This window comes from Scheffersomyces coipomensis (genome assembly GCF_036884675.1).
Source record: "Scheffersomyces coipomensis strain NRRL Y-17651 chromosome Unknown DFJ63scaffold_5, whole genome shotgun sequence".
Classification (NCBI taxonomy): Eukaryota; Fungi; Ascomycota; class Pichiomycetes; order Serinales; family Debaryomycetaceae; genus Scheffersomyces; species Scheffersomyces coipomensis.
Genome location: NW_027042896.1, coordinates 1,359,867 through 1,379,485, shown reverse-complemented (window position 1 = coordinate 1,379,485; position 19,619 = coordinate 1,359,867). Strand labels below are relative to the sequence as shown.

The 19,619-nt window shown below is 30.1% G+C and overlaps 10 protein-coding genes and 1 non-coding gene across 11 annotated transcripts; 6 read left to right on the top strand and 5 right to left on the bottom strand. All coding sequences in view use genetic code 12, as the record gives it.

Moving 5' to 3' along the window:
- Position 1: 1 nt before the first annotated feature.
- Positions 2 to 681, top strand: DFJ63DRAFT_206322 (cytidine deaminase). Its single transcript, XM_064903984.1, has one exon. The coding sequence runs from the start codon at positions 65 to 67 to the stop codon at positions 509 to 511; it is 447 nt and encodes a 148-aa protein (XP_064761278.1). The 5' UTR covers positions 2 to 64; the 3' UTR covers positions 512 to 681.
- On the top strand, positions 681 to 2,018 carry DFJ63DRAFT_206392 (methionine aminopeptidase). The gene has a single exon (XM_064903985.1). The coding sequence runs from the start codon at positions 851 to 853 to the stop codon at positions 1,961 to 1,963; it is 1,113 nt and encodes a 370-aa protein (XP_064761277.1). The 5' UTR covers positions 681 to 850; the 3' UTR covers positions 1,964 to 2,018.
- Positions 2,019 to 2,074: 56 nt separating this feature from the next.
- DFJ63DRAFT_323308 (alkene reductase) lies at positions 2,075 to 3,292 on the bottom strand (the record flags this gene model as incomplete). The annotated part of the gene is made up of 1 exon (XM_064907509.1): positions 2,075 to 3,292. The coding sequence occupies one exon, from the start codon at positions 3,290 to 3,292 to the stop codon at positions 2,075 to 2,077; it is 1,218 nt and encodes a 405-aa protein (XP_064761276.1).
- An 812-nt stretch (positions 3,293 to 4,104) lies between these two features.
- On the top strand, positions 4,105 to 4,178 carry DFJ63DRAFT_t108. Its single transcript has one exon. It is a non-coding gene; the product is annotated as a tRNA-Ile (tRNA).
- A 179-nt stretch (positions 4,179 to 4,357) lies between these two features.
- Positions 4,358 to 6,312, top strand: CCT6 (chaperonin-containing T-complex subunit). The gene has a single exon (XM_064903979.1). The coding sequence runs from the start codon at positions 4,502 to 4,504 to the stop codon at positions 6,155 to 6,157; it is 1,656 nt and encodes a 551-aa protein (XP_064761275.1). The 5' UTR covers positions 4,358 to 4,501; the 3' UTR covers positions 6,158 to 6,312.
- Positions 6,313 to 8,443, top strand: DFJ63DRAFT_206264 (syntaxin-binding protein). The gene has a single exon (XM_064903978.1). The coding sequence runs from the start codon at positions 6,468 to 6,470 to the stop codon at positions 8,400 to 8,402; it is 1,935 nt and encodes a 644-aa protein (XP_064761274.1). The 5' UTR covers positions 6,313 to 6,467; the 3' UTR covers positions 8,403 to 8,443.
- DFJ63DRAFT_206263 (RuvB family ATP-dependent DNA helicase pontin) lies at positions 8,444 to 9,993 on the bottom strand. Its single transcript, XM_064903977.1, has one exon. It carries the CDS (start codon positions 9,866 to 9,868, stop codon positions 8,486 to 8,488), a length of 1,383 nt encoding a protein of 460 aa, XP_064761273.1. The 5' UTR covers positions 9,869 to 9,993; the 3' UTR covers positions 8,444 to 8,485.
- Position 9,994: 1 nt separating this feature from the next.
- On the bottom strand, positions 9,995 to 11,013 carry DFJ63DRAFT_206262 (putative signal sequence-binding GTPase). The gene has a single exon (XM_064903976.1). It carries the CDS (start codon positions 10,873 to 10,875, stop codon positions 10,054 to 10,056), a length of 822 nt encoding a protein of 273 aa, XP_064761272.1. The 5' UTR covers positions 10,876 to 11,013; the 3' UTR covers positions 9,995 to 10,053.
- A 1-nt stretch (position 11,014) lies between these two features.
- DFJ63DRAFT_206261 (metal cation transporter) lies at positions 11,015 to 13,299 on the bottom strand. Its single transcript, XM_064903975.1, has one exon. It carries the CDS (start codon positions 13,139 to 13,141, stop codon positions 11,084 to 11,086), a length of 2,058 nt encoding a protein of 685 aa, XP_064761271.1. The 5' UTR covers positions 13,142 to 13,299; the 3' UTR covers positions 11,015 to 11,083.
- Positions 13,300 to 15,737, bottom strand: GUT2 (glycerol-3-phosphate dehydrogenase). Its single transcript, XM_064903980.1, has one exon. The coding sequence runs from the start codon at positions 15,423 to 15,425 to the stop codon at positions 13,458 to 13,460; it is 1,968 nt and encodes a 655-aa protein (XP_064761270.1). The 5' UTR covers positions 15,426 to 15,737; the 3' UTR covers positions 13,300 to 13,457.
- A 1,303-nt stretch (positions 15,738 to 17,040) lies between these two features.
- DFJ63DRAFT_206250 (uncharacterized protein) lies at positions 17,041 to 19,520 on the top strand. The gene has a single exon (XM_064903974.1). It carries the CDS (start codon positions 17,257 to 17,259, stop codon positions 19,300 to 19,302), a length of 2,046 nt encoding a protein of 681 aa, XP_064761269.1. The 5' UTR covers positions 17,041 to 17,256; the 3' UTR covers positions 19,303 to 19,520.
- The last annotated feature ends 99 nt before the right edge of the window (positions 19,521 to 19,619 follow it).

Below are 19,619 nucleotides of genomic sequence, written 5' to 3'. Positions count from 1 at the left end.
ATATATATATATATATATACATTCTTATTCTTTTTAGATCCCTTTTGTTCTCCTTCTTTTAATAATGGTTACTATTCATACTGATCATAAAGAATTAACTACAGAAGAATTCAATACCTTGAAATCAAAATGTTTAGCTGCCAAAGATCTTTCTTATTCTCCTTATTCTAATTTCAGAGTAGGATGTACATTGATTACAGAATCAGGAACATATATATCGGGAGCCAATATTGAAAATGCATCATATGGAGCATGTATCTGTGCTGAACGAACCACAATATCAAAAGCGTTATTGGAAGGTCATAAGAAATTAAAAGTCATAGCTATATCAAGTGATGATAAGGATCCAATATCCCCCTGTGGAATTTGTCGACAATTCATAAGAGAATTTGGAGTTGATATCCCAATTTATATGTTTGGGAATTCAGGACAATTCATTAAAGTTTATTTAGAAGATTTATTACCCTTAAGTTTTGGACCTGAAAATTTAGGTAAACCATCAATTGGTTAAATCATGTTGTTATGAGTATATAAATTAGTATAGAACAATTGTATATATAATGCATTTACAGTTTAGTTAAGTTTGATTTAGAGTAGTAGTTGAATGATAATGGAGACATTGCAACTGAATAGTTACTCTATAAGTAATATCTATTAACTTATAGTATTATACCAATTAACTATTGTTATCTCTTAGAAGATCTTTCAAATCGAAATTTGCACTCAAAATCAGACACCGCGAAAGAAAAAAAAAGGACCCAAAAGCCAAAAAAAGAAAAGATGAAAAAATAAAATAAAAAAATTTAATTTCAATTATGAATAAACCATAAGAGTTCAGTAACCCCCAAACATGACTTCTGTATGTGCCTCTCCTACTTGTGGCAAAGATACTGAATCGAACTTGAAATGTCCAGTCTGTTTAAAGGATAACATCGCCAGTGTGTTCTGTGATCAAACCTGTTTTAGATCCAGTTGGTCTCATCATAAATCAATTCATAAAGGTGATGATGGATCTGAAGATTATAATCCATTCCCTAGTTTCAGTTATACCGGAGATTTAAGACCTCATTATCCTTTATCAGGGAGAAGAACTATTCCAAAACATATCAAATTACCTGATTATGCTAAAACTGGTAGACCCATAAGTGAAATTAAATCGGATAGAATTGGTAAAATCCCTGTTAATACTCCCAAGAATATTGAAAAAATTAAAAAAGTAGCAGTATTATCGAGAGAAATCCTTGATGCTGCTGCAGCTGCTGTCAAACCAGGAGTAACCACTGATGAAATCGATGCTATTGTTCATAAAGAATGTATTAAAAGAAATTGTTATCCTTCTCCATTAAATTATTATAATTTTCCAAAATCAGTATGTACATCCATAAATGAAATTATATGTCATGGTATTCCTGATAAAAGAAAATTACAAGATGGTGATATTGTTAATATTGATGTTAGTATTTATTATTTAGGTTTCCATTCTGATTTAAATGAAACTTATTATGTCGGGGATAAATCAAAAGCTAATCCTGATATTGTTAGATTAGTTGAAACCACAAGAGAATCGTTAGATTTAGCTATTCAAGCTGTTAAACCTGGTTTACCATTTAGAGATTTAGGTAATATAATAGAAGAACATGCTACTAAGAATAATTGTTCTGTGGTTAAAACTTATTGTGGTCATGGTACTGGTGAATTATTTCATTGTCAACCTAATGTTCCTCATTATGCTAAAAATAAAGCAGTTGGTATTGCTAAACCCGGTATGGTATTCACCATTGAACCAATGTTGAATTTAGGGACTTATAAAGATGTAAGTTGGCCAGATAATTGGACTTCTTCAACTCAAGATGGACAATTCTCAGCTCAATTCGAACATATGTTATTAGTTACTGAAGATGGAGTTGAAGTTTTAACGGCTAGAACTGAAACTTCTCCAGGTGGTCCAGTAAATAGAATTTAATCATCTCTTATAAATCATCCATAAACACTTTTTTTGCATCCATATATATATAAATAAATAAATAAATAAATAACATTTGTAATTCTTTGTTTATTGTAATTACTATATAACTTATAATTTTAATGCTCTTGGGAAAACTTTAGATTCTTTTTCTTTATCATAATTTGAATTCTCTTCATGTCTATTATAAGTATTATACCCCCAATTACTTTTACCATAGAATGAAGAACGATCATAATCATTTAATTCTAATCCATTCTTCAATTTATATACTAAATCAGGATTTGAAATATAATATCTTGAAAACCCAACTAAAGTTCGATCATCAGCAGTATCATTTTGAATTGATTTAAATTCAGGAGCATCATAAGTATACTTCCCAGCTTTAACGATTTTCCCCTTCCAAATTTGATATACGAATTCATTAGTACCTTGTTGATCTTCGGCATCGACATCAATCAATCCACTAACTCTTGGTTCAACAATAGATATATAAGCTAATTCTTGACCGGCCAATTTCCTCTTTTGTAATTCATTAATTAAATAGGAGAAAGTAGTGATAGGATGAATGACATCTTCATGAGCTAAAATTCCTTGAGTATTAGCCCATGGTGAAAGTCTAATGGCCACTTTATTAGCACCTACTACTTTTGATAATTGATCGATTAATTCTAAAGTGAATCGAGCTCTATTTTCAACTGATCCACCATATTCATCAGTACGTTTATTAGTTACTGGATGTAAGAATTGATCTAAAAGGTATCCATGAGCTGAATGAAGTTCAATATAATCAAACCCAGCTTCAATAGCCTTTTTAGCAGCATTAGTATAAGTATCATAAATTAGATGTTTAATTTCAGGAATAGTTAAAGCTCTAATTTTAACTCCAACTTTCTTTGCTTTATTTTCGGAATATTCACTTTCAAAAATAGCTGATGGAGCAACAATATCTAAACCTTTTTGTTTAAATACTTGAGGAGTAGCAACTCTACCTAAAAACCATAATTGAGCTGATATGAAAGATCCATTACTATGAACCTTATCCGTAATTTGTTTCCAAGCTTTAACATGTTTATCAGTGAAAATCCCAGGAACATTAGTATATCCTGATCCTTGATCAGATACAAATGTCCCCTCAGTAATGATTAATGAACCAGGATATTCTGATCTATCACCATAATATTTCAATTCAAGATCAGAAGGAGTATGATCTTCTAAAGCTCTAAATCTGGTGGTGGGGACATAAACGATTCTATGAGCCAATTCATTTTGACCGACTTTAATCGATTTGAATACTGAAGTATCTTTTAATGGAACACCAACTGTCATCGTCGTACTTACTATTAAATTATAGTTATATGGTATTATAGAGATTAGATAAATTGGTGCAAATTTATAATCAAAAAATTAAAAAAAGTTTGATATTTCATATTTCCATTTTCACATTTCTTTTGGCGGGGTATTGATTGAGGGGGATGAGTGAACGAAGAAATTGTGGTGGCTATAACCCTTTTTACGATAATAGATTATACTATTAATTATTGTGGGTTGTACCGGGTTTAATGATAATTCTAATTGTCGTTATATCCATTAACTATTAACTTTTACTATGTTATAATTCATTTCTTAATTAGAACCGTTTACATAGTTAATTACTTTTACGAGTTAGTTATCCAAGAAAAATAAAATTACAATTACGATCGTTCAACCGACGGATCAATTTTTGTTATAGTCTGTTTTTCCGTTATTTTAAGTGGAGAAGATTTGTAACTGAATATATCGATTCTTTCATTTTTAGTTTATCTATTAGTTGACCTTATACCTTCATTGTTAAATAAATTTAAAGTTATGATAATTTTTCATATTATTTCAGGTTTATAAAATTATATTTCTTCTCAATATAGTGATAAATTTAGAAAAAAATCAATTCAACTCAATTTCTCAAAATACACCCAATTTCTTCAAAATAAAGATATTATCATAAACTAAATACCATTTAGATATCATAATCAACTTTAAATTAACATTATTATATTAAATATATGATTTAATTCATGTTTTATATAAAAAGTAACGTGTCATATTTCACGTGCGATATACTTATTATGATGAAGTCAGAAAAAAATTTTGCAGAAAAAATCGGTCCCTTGGCCCAGTTGGTTAAGGCGTGGTGCTAATAACGCCAAGATCAGCAGTTCGATCCTGCTAGGGACCATTTATTCGTTTCCTTTTTTACTTTCTCTTTCTTTCTTTCTTTCTTTTTTTATTTTTTAAACTATCATATTCATAACATACTTATTTAATCACTTCAATCACATAACATTATATTTTTACTTATTATCTAAATCAATTGACATAGTTGTACATCAGTATTGATATTAACTATAACTAATCCGGGTAAATAAAAATTAATTTTTTTTGAATCGCGTTTACGTTGAAAAAAAAAAATCTGTTAACTGAGAGATATACAAATCAAATGTTAGACGTGAACAGCTATTTTGCCATTTGATATTGAACGACCAACCAACAGATTAACAGATGTCACTTCAATTATTAAACCCTAAGGCTGAGTCCATCAGACGTTCTCAAGCTTTGCAAGTCAACATTGCTGCGGCTCAAGGTTTACAATCTGTTTTAGCCTCTAATTTAGGTCCTAAAGGAACTTTAAAATTATTAGTTGATGGATCAGGAGGATTAAAATTAACTAAAGATGGGAAAGTATTATTAACTGAAATGCAAATCCAACATCCTACTGCCGTGATGATTGCTAGAGCTGCCACTGCTCAAGATGAAATCACAGGTGATGGTACTACTACTGTTATACTATTAGTTGGAGAATTATTAAAACAAGCTGAAAGATTTATAAGTGAAGGTGTTCATCCAAGAGTTATGGTTGATGGATTTGAAATTGCAAGAGAACAATCATTAAAATATTTAGATGTATTCAAACATAAACCAGAAACTTTTGATCGGGAATTTTTAATGCAAATTGCTAGAACTTCATTATCTACTAAAGTTAATCAAGAATTAAGTGATATTTTAACTCCCATTGTTACTGATGCTGTATTAACCGTGAGAGATAGTGAAGATTCTAAAAATATAGATTTACATATGATTGAAATCATGACCATGCAAAATGGTCATTCTAAAGAAACTGAATTAATTAAAGGTTTAGTATTAGATCATGGTGCTAGACATCCTGATATGCCAAAAAGAGTTGAAAATGCTTATGTATTAATATTAAATGTTTCATTAGAATATGAAAAGACTGAAGTTAATTCAGGATTCTTTTATTCAAGTGCTGAACAAAGAGAAAAATTAGTAGCATCTGAACGTAAATTTGTCGATGAAAAATTAAAGAAAATTATAGAATTAAAAAATGAAGTTTGTGAATTAAATTCCAATAAAGGATTTGTTATTATTAATCAAAAGGGTATTGATCCAATGTCATTAGATGTTTTGGCTAAACATGGAATTCTTGCTTTAAGAAGAGCCAAAAGAAGAAATATGGAAAGATTACAATTAATTTGTGGAGGTGAAGCTCAAAATTCAGTTGATGATTTAAGTCCTCAAATTTTAGGATTTTCCGGTTTAGTTTATGAAAATAGTATGGGTGAAGATAAATTTACTTATATTACTGAAAATAAATTACCTAAATCAGCTACTATTTTAATTAAAGGATCAAATAATCATGTATTACAACAAACTAAAGATGCTATAAGAGATGGGTTAAGATCAGTTTCCAATGTTTTAAAAGATCAATCTATATTACCTGGTGGAGGGGCATTTTGGTTAAGTTGTAATCATGAATTATTACATAATAAAGAGATTTTAAAAGGTAGAAATAAATCAGGGGTAAAAGCATTTGCTGAAGCATTATTAATTATTCCAAAAACTTTATCATCAAATGCAGGTTTAGATCCATTAGAAACAATTTCCAATTGTCAAGATGAAATTCTTGAAAATCATATTGTCGGAGTTGATTTGAAATCAGGTGAACCAATGGATCCAACCGTAGAAGGTATTTGGGATTCTTATCGTGTATTTAGAAATGCCATATCTGCTGCCACTGGGATTGCATCTAATTTATTATTATGTGATGAACTTTTGAAAGCAGGTCGTTCTTCCTTAAAGGAAGGTGGTCAAGGTGGTCCTGGTGGAGCTCCTCAAATGGGTCCTCCAGGCATGATGTAAATAAGTTAAATAACCAAACTACTTAATGTATAGAATTTTTTTAATAACGATACAATAGCTATTTATCCTTAGAGTTACTGTAGTCCTCTTGTTAACTTGCAAGATACTTGTGATAGTTCATAAGCATGATATATGGTAGCAAATATAATTATGGTGTGCGCCAAAAGAAAAAAGTTGTAAACCTCCACGTCAAGCCAAAAAAAAAAATGTCAAATGGAAAAATAAATAAACAACGCCAACAAACCAATCAATCAACCCAATCAACCCAACCCAACCCAACCATATAAGAACAGATCAATCCAAGTAGACAATGGCAGACCAGACGTTGAGAGGAAGGCAAATAACGAGCCTTGAACGAATGCTTCATTTGAATAAAGATGGGTCAGCTGATTTAACGTTGGCTTCTAAGAATGAAGAAATCATTTGGAAAGTGTTAATCTTGGATTCTAAATCAAGAGCTGTATTATCATCTGTATTAAGAGTCAATGACTTGTTGAGATGTGGGATAACAGTTCATTCTTTGATCAATTCCAAACGTACAGAATTACCTGATGTCCCTGCTATCTACTTTATAGAACCAACTATTGATAATATTGTTCAAGTGATTGAAGATATTGATAATGATAAATATGAAAGTTTCTATATTAATTTCATATCATCGATTAATCGAGAATTATTAGAAGATTTTGCTAAGAAAGTATCGCTTTCCGGTAAATCAATTAAAATAAAACAAGTATTTGATCAATATTTAGATTTCATCGTTACAGAACCAAATTTATTTTCATTAGATATTCCTCATACTTTCACTCAATTTAATAAAGTTGATACTAGTGAAGATACCATTCAACATATATCTCATCAAATCGCTGATGGTTTATTATCAACCATTATAACTTTAAATAATGTACCTGTCATAAGAGCTCAACAAGGAGGTCCAGCTGAATTTGTTGCTCGTCAATTGGATGCTAAATTAAGAGATTATCTAAGTAATTCCAAAAATTTAATTACTCAATCAATTCAACAAAGACCAGTATTGATATTATTAGATCGTAATATTGATTTGGCTTCTATGTTTTCTCATTCTTGGATTTATCAATGTATGGTTAGTGATGTATTTAAATTACAAAGAAATACCATTAAAATTTATAAATATAATCCCAATAATAATAATAAGAATAATCAAGACAATCAATCACCAACAAGTAAAAATTATGATGTCGATCCAAAAGATTTCTTTTGGAATAAATATGCTCAATTACCTTTCCCAGATGTGGTTGAAAGTGCTGATGTTGAATTAAATGCTTATAAAAGTGATGCTAAAGATATAACTAGTAAAACAGGTATAACATCCTTAAGTGACATTGATCTTAATGCCGCTAACGATACGGCTAATATACAACAAGCAGTGGAAAAATTACCTGAATTAACTGCCAGAAAAGCTACTTTAGATATGCATATGGATATTTTAGCAGCTTTAATTAATGAATTACAAGCAAAGAATTTAGATAAATTTTTTGAAATTGAACAAAATTCTCATGATCCAAAAATTCAACGAGAATTTATTGAATTACTTGAATCATCAGCTGAAAGAGATAATTCCATTGATAAATTAAGAACATTTTTAATTTTATCCTTATTAGTTGATTTACCTCAAGATTTTATTTTAAAATCAAAACAAATCTTAATTGAAAAATATCCTGATATGAATCTTAATGCTTTAAATTATATTTTAAAATTTAAAGAAATTACAAAATTAAGTAATATATCTTCATTAAATGATACATCAGTTAATGCCAATTATAATGCTGCCAGATCAACCAATACAACTGCATTATTAAGTGGATTATCATCAAAATTATATGGTTTAACTGAAGGTAGAATTTCAGAAGGGTTAAGTACTATTGCTACAAAGATTAAAAATTTTATACCTGAAAAGAAACAATTACCAGTTACAAATGTAGTTGAAGCAATTATGGATCCTAATAATGCATCATCAACATCAGTTCAATTAACTGATGATTATTTATATTTTGATCCTAAATCAAGAGGAGGACATTCAAAACCTCCTAGAAGACAATCATATCAAGAATCATTAGTATTTGTGGTTGGAGGTGGTAATTATTTAGAATATCAAAATTTACAAGAATGGGCTAATATTGATGCTAATAGGAAAGTAATTTATGGTAGTACTGAAATAATGGCTGCTAATGATTTCTTACAAGAATGTAATGAATTAGGCAGTTAATACATAGTAGATAAATAAGTTTCTTTGCTAAAAATACATTGTTTATTAATAAAGTAGTTAAAACATACTATACATCAAATAATCTAAAGGAATCCTTTACCTTCTTCTAAAACTTTAATTGATCTACGAGAATCTAAGAATAAAAATTCACATTCTTCAATATCTTCATTGGTGATTTCAGATCTACCAGCAGTAGAACTTAATATACCAGCGGGAGCTAATAATTGTAAAGCATAACGTAAAGAAATTGATACACCATGTTCAGCTAAAATATCAAGGGCTTCAGGTGTTATGGATAAACCTTCTAAAGTTGCTCTTTTTGATATAATGATTTTGATTTCTTCTTGATTATAAGGTAAGGTTTTGACAATTAATAATCTATCGATTAAATCAGGTGGACAACCATGAGGAGCTTTTATATCATCATCATCAGTTCCTCTTATGGTGGTTAATCCTCTATTGGATGCTAATACCACAATTGGAGCCATATTTGATTCTAAAGCTTTATTTAAATAAGTAAAGATTTCAATATCTAACATATTCACTTCATCAATGAATAAAACACCAGGAATTAATTCAGCAACACCTTGATCAATATATTTAGCTACTACTTTATTAACTTCGGTTCTTAATTTATCAGTTATTTCCGTTTTTCTAGGTTTTAATAATTGACCCATCATTGATAAGACATCTTGACCACCTTGAGGTCTTGCATTTGCTACATCCAAATCATGTAAAGTAACATCTTGAACAATTTCTTTCTTTTTATGAACTTCTCCTTTTGGTAATGGAACATATTCTTCAGCTTCTAAATCAAATTCAGTAGCATAAGCATCTGATCTTCCAACTCTTTTAACAGATCCAGTATTTGATTCAATATAAATCACATCTCCAATAGTAACTCTTTCCTTTTGAATACTTTCATAAATACTTGGATCTAATCTTAAATTTTTAGTACCTTTAGCAGTTTTTAATCCTACTATAACATGACTAATGGTTTTACCATAACCACCTAAAGGATTTTCTGCTTCTTCAGGAGCTAATTCAATAACTTCCCCTTCATAAACTTCTTTAGTTTCTTTAATTCTTAATCCAATAGCTCTTCTGAAATTTTCCATTAAAGCTTCAGTTTTTTTAACTTCAGCAGAATATAATTCAGATCCAACAATAGGACAAAACGGTACTTTTGGACCTAATTCTTGAGAAATAGCCAACGCAAGAGCGGTCTTACCAGTACCTGGCCCACCAGCCAATAAAATGGCCTTACCTGACATTCTCTTGGATTTAATTAAATCAACTATAATCCCACAAGCTTCTCTGGCATCAGATTGACCAACAAATCCTCCTTCAACTCTCTTTGCAATCCCATGTTCATCCAATCCCAAACCTTTGATATGAGTATGGGCTGCGGTTCTACTTTCTCTAGCTTGAGAAGAAGACTCCTTTACTTCATTGATTTGAACCATTGGATAGATCTGTGTAGTGTATGAAATATGTTTCTGATAAATCGTTGATGTTTATAGTGTATTTGACATTTCTGGTTATAGGTTCATTTTTCGAAAATTTTTAAAGTGCCTTCAGACTGGATTTTAATATACAGGAATGACTTTTATTTAATACTATACAAAACTATAATCTATTATGATTATATCTATTCATTATCATCTTCAATTTCAGCTTCATCTTTAGGTTCTTTAGGTTCTTGACTTTCACTCCATTGAGTCACATCATCTATATAACTTAAAATAGTAGCCACTGAATCACTTTCTTTACGACAATCTAACGGTAAGAATTGAACCATACCAAAATCATCCACTAAATTTGCAATTAATTTATTTAATCTGGCAAATTTAGGATTATAATCTTCATCTTCTCTAGCTAAGATTAATGGATCAGGATTTAAGAATCTCTTTAATTGTTTTTTATTATATTCATCTTTAACTAAATCAATTTTGGATAAGATATTAATATGAGGTAATTCTAATAATATCATAGCTGACATAGCACTTAAAGCTCCAGAAAAGAATTTAGAAGTATCTATTATGAATGGAGCTTCTAATAAATAAGTAGCACATAAATTAAAATTCAAACTTTGTTGTAAATGTCTTACGATGGTTGGTAAAACAGGAATATGAGTATATAATTCAATTTGGCCAGGACAATCAAAGATTAAATATTCATCATTAAAATCTCCAATTTCTTCATCCAACCAATCAAGATTATTCAAAAGGAATTCAAAACAATAGATCAATCCTCCATTTGGACCTAAATCCATTTCTTCCATAACATCTTGTAATGAAATTAAATCTCGAATATCAATAGTAAATTCATATTCAGTAGCTTCAGCAGCAGGATCTAAATTAACGATATGAGCTCGACGTCCTATGGATTGCATATGGGATATTATAGCATTACAGAAAGTAGACTTCCCTACTCCTGCTGGTCCTAATGCCAATACTCCAACTCTTGACATGATTATTTCTATAATTTTAGTTGATACTTCCCTTTTGATCTATATTGATAAATTATTATTACAAATAAAATGCTGCTGCTCTTCACAGAAAAAATTATGTCATGTCGCGCGAAAAAATGTCGTAATTATAAATATATGAATGAATGTCGTAAATAAATAGTCTATATTTTTGCAGCTATAAAACTCTAAATACATATAAATAGGTTGGTCACTTTTTACACCAACAAGAATCATAATCATTTTCAATTTGAATCATCGCATTGATATCTTCATTTTCAAAGATCTTTTCACAATACTTCTTAATATAACTTCCATTTTCACCTCGATAAATTTGAATATGAATATATCCATCAATTGAATTATTTGCTCCTGGCCAAAATCGAGGGGTGGTTAATGATTTAACTCCTTTAATCTTGGTTATTTCAATTAATGATGATCTTACTTTATGTTCCTTTTTCGTGGATAAAGTTAATAATAAAGTTGAAGCAGTTGATTTAATTAATGGAATGGCTGATACAAAGATTAAACTAGCAATGATAATCGATGCAATGGGATCAAATCCATTCCACCCAAAATATTTGGTTAAAAGAGTCGATATCACCACTCCTACTGATCCTAATGTATCAGCTAAAATGTGTAAGAATATCCCTTTCATATTATCATTCATACCTTCATGATGATCTTCATGTTTTTCATCATGACTTTGATGAGAATGATCATGAGCATGAGAATGATCATGACTCGGAGCATGACTATGTGAATGACCATGAGAATGACCTTCATGACTACCATGACCATGATTAAAAGCGAAAATACCCACTAAATTAACTATCAATCCAAGAGTTGATACAATAATTAATTCATTTGTCTTTTGTAATACGACTGGATTTAATAATCTTCCAATCGCTTCAAATACAATACTCCCACTAATCCCAATTAATAATGTGGCATTAGTGAACCCGGCCAAGATTTCAAAATTCTTTAATCCAAACGGATATTTCCCATTTATATCAATTTCATTCTTAGATAAGATCCCTGCTATTAATCCTATAGCAAGCGATATACAATCCAACGCCATATGTAATGAATCTGATAATAATCCAAGTGATTTTGATCGGAAGGAGTATAATAATTGGACAAACATGAATGCAGTGTTCAACACTAAGAATTGAAATATGGCTCTTGTATCAGCATGAGATAATAATTTATGAATGATGGATATTAATGTTTGAGACGAAGATGATGATGACGATGAGGGGAATTTAGGTAAATCCAAACTAGATTTATCGGGAGTGATTATGATTGATAATAAGATATTTATATTGGATATGATAATGGTTGGAGGAGATGATAAATTCACAACTGTTTCGAATATGATGGTTATGATGGATACAAAAGTAGGCATGAATCTTAATTTGAAACCTGATGTAATACTATCATCATGAATATTAATCAATAAAACCAATAATCCAATGAAATAAATCCCCACCATAGTGATATCAATTGATATAGAAAGTATCAATAAACTCAAACCTGATATGACTGCACTAACCACAAGAGGGATGAGATTCAAATGGGTGATGTTATATTTAACCAACTTGAACCCCACAATAATACAAACGTATCCAAATAAAATAGTTATGAATTGAGTTAAAGTATTGGTACTATCTGAACTTGAAAAAAGATCAAACATAAGGGATAAAGGGGTGTAAAAACTCCATTGATTCACATAAAGACTTAATAATAGGGTTGGTATTCTTTGGGATGAGAGGAATATGGAGGATGCATAGATAAGATTTATACCGATGAGATTCAGTACTGTATTGGCAAGTAAATTTGATGTTGATGAAGAAGATGAAATGGATGCTAATTTCACAAGATTGAAATGAATAAATATTTTGAATAACAATAATGATAATGATGATAAAAGTATCAGTGAAAGTATGATGGGGATATATGTTGGATTGGATTCATCAGATATAGAATTAAAGATGATATTACATGATAGGATTATAATAGGATAAGTTAATATCAAAGGGATACTGATAATCAAAGAATGGATCCATGAACTTTCCCTCCTTATGACTCTTGCTGAAGACGGTATTTCAGGTGATTTACTAATGAATGGATTTGAAACATTCAGCGGAGGTGAAGGTAATGGACCTCCAAATGAAAATGATGGATTAACATCAAACTCTTCAAGATTGTTTTTCTCTTGACTTAATTTATGAATGAATTCTTGAGATGGAGGAGGTCGTATACTCATGTTGGACCTTGTTATTAAGTATTATACGTCCTGAATAGTTTGGATATTGATGTTGGTTCCTGTTACAATTAATTTGCTGGTTCGTCAAGTTAACTGCTGCCATTTTTTTTTTTAAGAAGCATTTGGTCAAGACGTGTCCGCAGTATATACAGGAACAGGCAATATTTTTACAACCATAATAGTTATTATTAGTAACAGTTATTAAACAGGGTGGAAACATTATATATATATTAAGGAAGTAAATTAAAGTAAAGTAAAGTATAAAAAAGCGTTAAACAGGAGGAGATAATATAAAAAAAGACAGGAATAATTATATTTAAGCTACAGAAGCAGTAGTAGCGGCAAGATCAGCTTTAGCAGCTTGAACTGGAGTCATTTTACTAATATAATCAACAGCATCTAATTTCATTCTTTTCGTAGTGGCATCATTCCATTTCAATTCAGTTTTCATGATATCAATGACCCCATCGATGGAATTCAAAGCTTCCTTTGCATTCAAGAATGCTAATCTTGTTCTTCTAGCTAAGAAATCAACGGGAGTTCTAATATATTCATAATTTATGGAATATTTCAATTCAGCGACAGTGAATGGTTCATCAACACTTTGATAGAAATCAATAGCATTAGCAGTGTTGGCAGTGGTAGATGGTTTTATTGATTTATTATGGGATATAGTGATTGGTAGTTTATTATAATCATTTTCAAAATAATAATCTAAAACCAATGGGGATCTTGAACCATAATTAGTAGCTAAATGATGAGCTAATTTTAAGGGGATTTTATATTCATGAATTAATCTTTCTGTATAATTACTGGAATAATCTTCACCACCAGCCAATAAGATTTCATTAGTTTGACAAGGTTTAATATCCTTGGAGAAATTAAAATTCTTAATGATAGTATCAACAGTTTCTTGAGCCATTTCTCTATAAGTAGTCCATTTACCTCCACTAATTGTAATTAAATCAGAATTTGTTTTGGTAATTAAATGAGAACGAACAATACCTTCAGTTGCACCCGTTAAATCTGCTCCCTTTGGAATATTAGTTGGATCTCTAACTAAAGGTCTAATACCACACCAAGCACTTAAAACATCATCTTTAGATACTTTAAATGTAAGATACTTTTGTAATTCTTTTAAGATATCTTCAATATCTTCTTCAGTAGCAATTGGACTTTCAGGAACAGATTTTAAAGCATGATCAGTAGTACCAGCCAAGACTTTCCCTTGCCATGGTAAAAAGAACATAACTCTACCATCGGAAGTAGCAGGATCTAATAAACCAATATCTTTAGGACAATAAAATTCAGGTAACACAATATGAACCCCACTTGATGGAACAACCATTCTTGGTGGAGATTCAACTTTTGGTAAGAAACCTTGAGGATCTTCATCCATTTCTAAGATTTTATCAGCAAATGGTCCAGTAGCATTAATTACAGAAGTAGCATTTATAGTGAATAATTCATTAGTTTCAAGATTTTTAGCTTTAACCCCCGTTAATTTTCCTTGAGGATCTTTTAATAATTGTTCAACATTGAAATAATTTAATACGGTTGCACCATTTTCAATAGCAGTAATGGCTAAAGTAGCATTATATCTTGAATCATTAAATGAACCATCATGATAAACACAAGTAGCTTTTAAATTTGAATCATCAATCATTGGAGCAATTGAATTAGTATATTCACGTGAAAAAATAGTGGAAGATCTTAAATTTTGATAACCAGCAAACCAATCATACATTTTACAACCGACAAAGAAATAAGGAACTTGCCACCATTTATAAACTGGAATCATAATAGGTAATACTGAACATAAATGAGGAGCAGTTCTTAACATATTACCTCTTTCATTTAAAGCTTCAATAACTAAATCCAATTGAGCTTTTGATAATTGGAAAATAGCTTTTTCTAAATATCTTACTCCACCATGAGCCATTTTAGTTGATTTTGATGATGTACCAGAAGCAAAATCTGATTTTTCAACCAAACAAACATTTAAACCTCTTGTAGCAGCATCAACAGCTGTACCAGTACCAACAGCCCCACCACCAATGATTAAAACATCGAAATTCTTGGTATTTTTTAAATTATCGATTAATTGAGATCTTGTAGGATGAGAAATGATGGGTTTAGTTAAAGGTTTATAAGAATCACCAATACGAGAAGGATTTGGAGCTTTAATGAAATCCAAATAGATGATGGTACCACCAACCAAAGTACCTGAAGCTAAGGTTACTTTACCTAGGGTTGAATTTAATAATTTTGAAATAGTTGACATATTAGTAGTAGTGAGTTATGAATATATATACAAACGAAGGTAACAATAGTAATAGTAATAGCAATAGTAGTACTGAATAGGAATAAATTGAGTTGTAAGTATAAAATCTATGATGAAATCTATGATAAGTTTATAAAAAATAAATAAAGGATGGGATAGGTTGAGTAGTTATTAGGGTTGATATTGGGGTGAGATGTGAGTTACGTGATGGATAATAAATAACTCAAATGATTGGGATGGATGGAGGGAGGGAGGGAGGAAGGAAAGGTATACTTAAGTGAGTATGAACTAACCTGATTATGATGATGGATGATACACTTCTTAAGGAAGAAGAAACAATTGAATTGAATTGAATTGAATTGGAATTGGAATTGGAACTAATTAATTAAATAAACAATTACTGTAACACAGTGGGACGTAAATTGTTTTTAAATTGCTTATGAAAAAAAAAAAAAAAAGCGTTTAATTTAACCCGATTCCGCAACTGTAAATTGATTGTTGTTGATGGAATGATTTGTTAAATAGGATGTATAACAAAGTAGTAGGAAGTAGGAAGTAGGAAAGAAGAAGAAGAAGAAGAAGAAGAAGAAGGAGGAATTAGTTGTTGGAAAATTTTACCTTAAAATGGTTACGTACGTGAACGTGAACGTGAATCAATTAATGATTAATGGACGGCTACAAATGGGATCGATGGTGATGACTGTCTCAGTAAAATTTAACTTTTTACCGCTAACTAAAATTAAAATTTGTGCTGCTGTTGCTGCTGTTGCTGCGTTTGTTTTTGCTTGTTTAGGATTAAAGGATATTTTTATTTATTTATTTACTTATTTCTTTACTATGACATTTCCATATGATGATGTTACCATAGCTATATCCATCTATTTACAATGTCATATTAATCTGTTCATTTGTTATCTATAATAGAGACGTGTTTATTAATTAATAAACACGCCCCCCCCTCCTCTCTCTTCCCATTCCTCAAATATTTTCAAGAAATTCTCTCTCTCTCTCTGTCTGCTTAATTCTCGCTCATATTTATTCGTTTACGCCAATTATTACTATAAATAACTGACAATATAACTTACTTAACCATAGTAAATCACTTACTTACTACAAAACAATAACTATCAAAACCATATCAAAAATGGAGAAAAGATTTTCATAACAATTAAAGACAATAAATTATGATATATTTGTTCCGAGCATAAAACCTTAATGCAAAAATTAATTATACCGAGGAACTTAACCAAAAACTAGACTATGGAATATCATTAAAATCTTTAATTGTACCTTAATTCTAAATAAATTTAACTAATTGAATTGCCGAATTCTAGACTCATACCTATTATAACTTATTACTTTTAACATTTCGGATATTTACTTAATAAATATAGAGTTATATAAAGATCTCTTCATTTTATTATTGAATCATGTGATTTAATGTCAGATGATTAATCACATGACTGCAATTAAATTAACCAATATACTGCGGTATGGATTCAACATAACACCTATTTGAATATCTAACTAATTTAATTCATTTACAACATATCAATCATATTAGAGTAATTATATTATCATTATCTTATTATAATTGCCATACATCTTATACTTACTCTAATAAATATACTACGTATACTACTATATATGTTATGCTATAAATAGTAGTTATGTTGCATTCCTGCATATACCGTTTTGTTGAGAGAGAGAGAAGCAGATAGAACTTTTGGTACGTAAGCATAATGAATCGTATAACTATATATAAAATGATCTATCATCTTTATTATCATCAATTATATTTCATAACAACTATTATTATAGATCATACGACATGTCTGAATCCCAATCTAGTATAGATCAATTGACGCCGGCTCAACTGGATACCTTCCATCAATTCAAACTTATAACTGGCTTAACTGATAATGAAGATGATAATGATAACATTATATCATTATTAGCTTTTAATGAGTATAATGTCAATCATGCCATTAATGCCTTTTTTGAATCTGGATTTGATTCATTACAATATCATACTCCAAATGTAGTCCCTGCTACCCCTAATTCTACCAATGTTGAAAGTGAAAGAAGTAGAACTCCTTTGGAAACTTTTAGTTCTGGTATTGATATTCATGATGAAATTTCAAATATTCATAATAGAAGACATAGTAATAATATGCATACTACCAGTAATTTACAACAACAATTCTTTATGGAGAATTTAATCCCTCGATTACCTAAAGCTCCAAGAATTTCAAATGGTTGGCAATTGGATGTCGGTATTCATACATCAATTATGGAAACTCGTCAACGTGAAAAGGAATTGAGTGAACAAGTTATAGATGAAAAGGAAGTTGAACTTACTGATGATTCAACTATGTCATCAGATACATCTAAGAAAATCCATGTATCATTATGGTTGATACTATTAATCATACCTCGAACTTTATTAAATTTAATCATATCAGCATTTAAATATTTATTCGGATTTGGAAAACTTAAACTTTCTTCATCATCATCATCTAATTATAACAAATTACCTAAATCATTCAATTATGATCAAGATTTCGATTTTGATTATACATTCTTACCTTGGATAGAACAAGAATTTGAAAAATTATCCCCAAAAGAAGAAGAAGATCCAATAGAGGAAAATCCATCTCAAACTACAGCCTCAGTGACCACAACATCATCATCATCAGTGGGTGAATTATTTGAAAAGTTTAATATCGAAAGTACCAACTTCAATGAAGTCCATGAACGTTGTCAAAAACATTATTTATGGTTATTTGTAATCATCATCAATTCCCATCAAGATTCAATTAAATTCCTTCATACATTAGTCCATGATCCTCATTTCAATCGATTATTCAATAAATCCACCGGTGAATTCAAAGAATCAATCATTTACATCAATAACGTCACTAAATCACCGGAAACGTTTGAATTGGGGACGATTTATAAAATTAAACGTATACCTTATATCATGTTAATTGGGAATGTATCCCCCTCCCCGGAAATCATGGCATCAATGTCGATAGTGTATAAGTCTAATCTTATCCTTCAGGAATTATTAAGAGGAGGAGAGAATGAACATGATGAATTAAGAAAACTTTCGAAAAAAGTGTTTAAGAATATCTATAAATCAATGGAGATTTTCAATCCTCAATTGATTTCAAAACGATTTGATCAACAAGAGATTGAATTCGCAAGATTGATTAAGCAACAACAAGATAATGCCTTTGAAAAATCCTTAAAACAAGATCAATTAAAGAAAATCAAACGAGAAAAATTAATCACCCTTCAAAAATCAATCGCTTTGAAACAAAATTTAAGATTGAAATTCTTATTAAACCTTATCAAATCAAAATATCATACTTCAATCACCAATAATGAAAGTAGTGACGTTACGAAAGTAGCGATTAAATTACCTACTGGGAAACGTATCATTAATACATTTGATAAATCGATATCGGTGAATCTGATTCATTTATACGTGGAATTAATCTTATTCATGGCTGAACAGAATATCGCCGATGATGATGAAAGTGTTAAGATTGATGAATTGATTGCTGATATCCCCTTTGATGATGAAGATTATGAAGATTTAACCATGGATCAATATTTTGAATTATATAAATTTAAATTCAATTTAATTCAACCATTCCCAAAGAGAATTATCGTCGCTAATGATGATTCCATTGGATCAATTGAAGAGTTTAAGTCGGGTGCAAACTTATTAGTGGAGTATAATGATGACGATGAAGAAGATGAAGATGAAGATGATGAAGAATTGGAGTTGGAAGATAATGATGACGACGTAGACGACGATGACGACGACGATGATGATGATACCACTAATGATTATTATGAACAATAATGATAAATTTTTATAGAATAATACATGATTTTGTTTTTAGTTTTGATTCATCGCCTTTTGTGGTTATAGTTGTGCCCAGTTGGTTGACTGCTTAATTCGGTATGTGTGTGACAGAAATTTGAATACAACAAAAAAATAAAGAAATGTGTTTTTGCAACAGAGAAATCTATAGAAAAACAAATTTAGCCGCCAAACCATTTTAATAATTATAAGTAACCTTTCTTTATTGGAGTGATAATTGAAATCTAGTATTATCTGTTGATTCATTTACCCCCCCCCCCCCTCCAGTTATCCAATTGATAATATGAATTATCAGC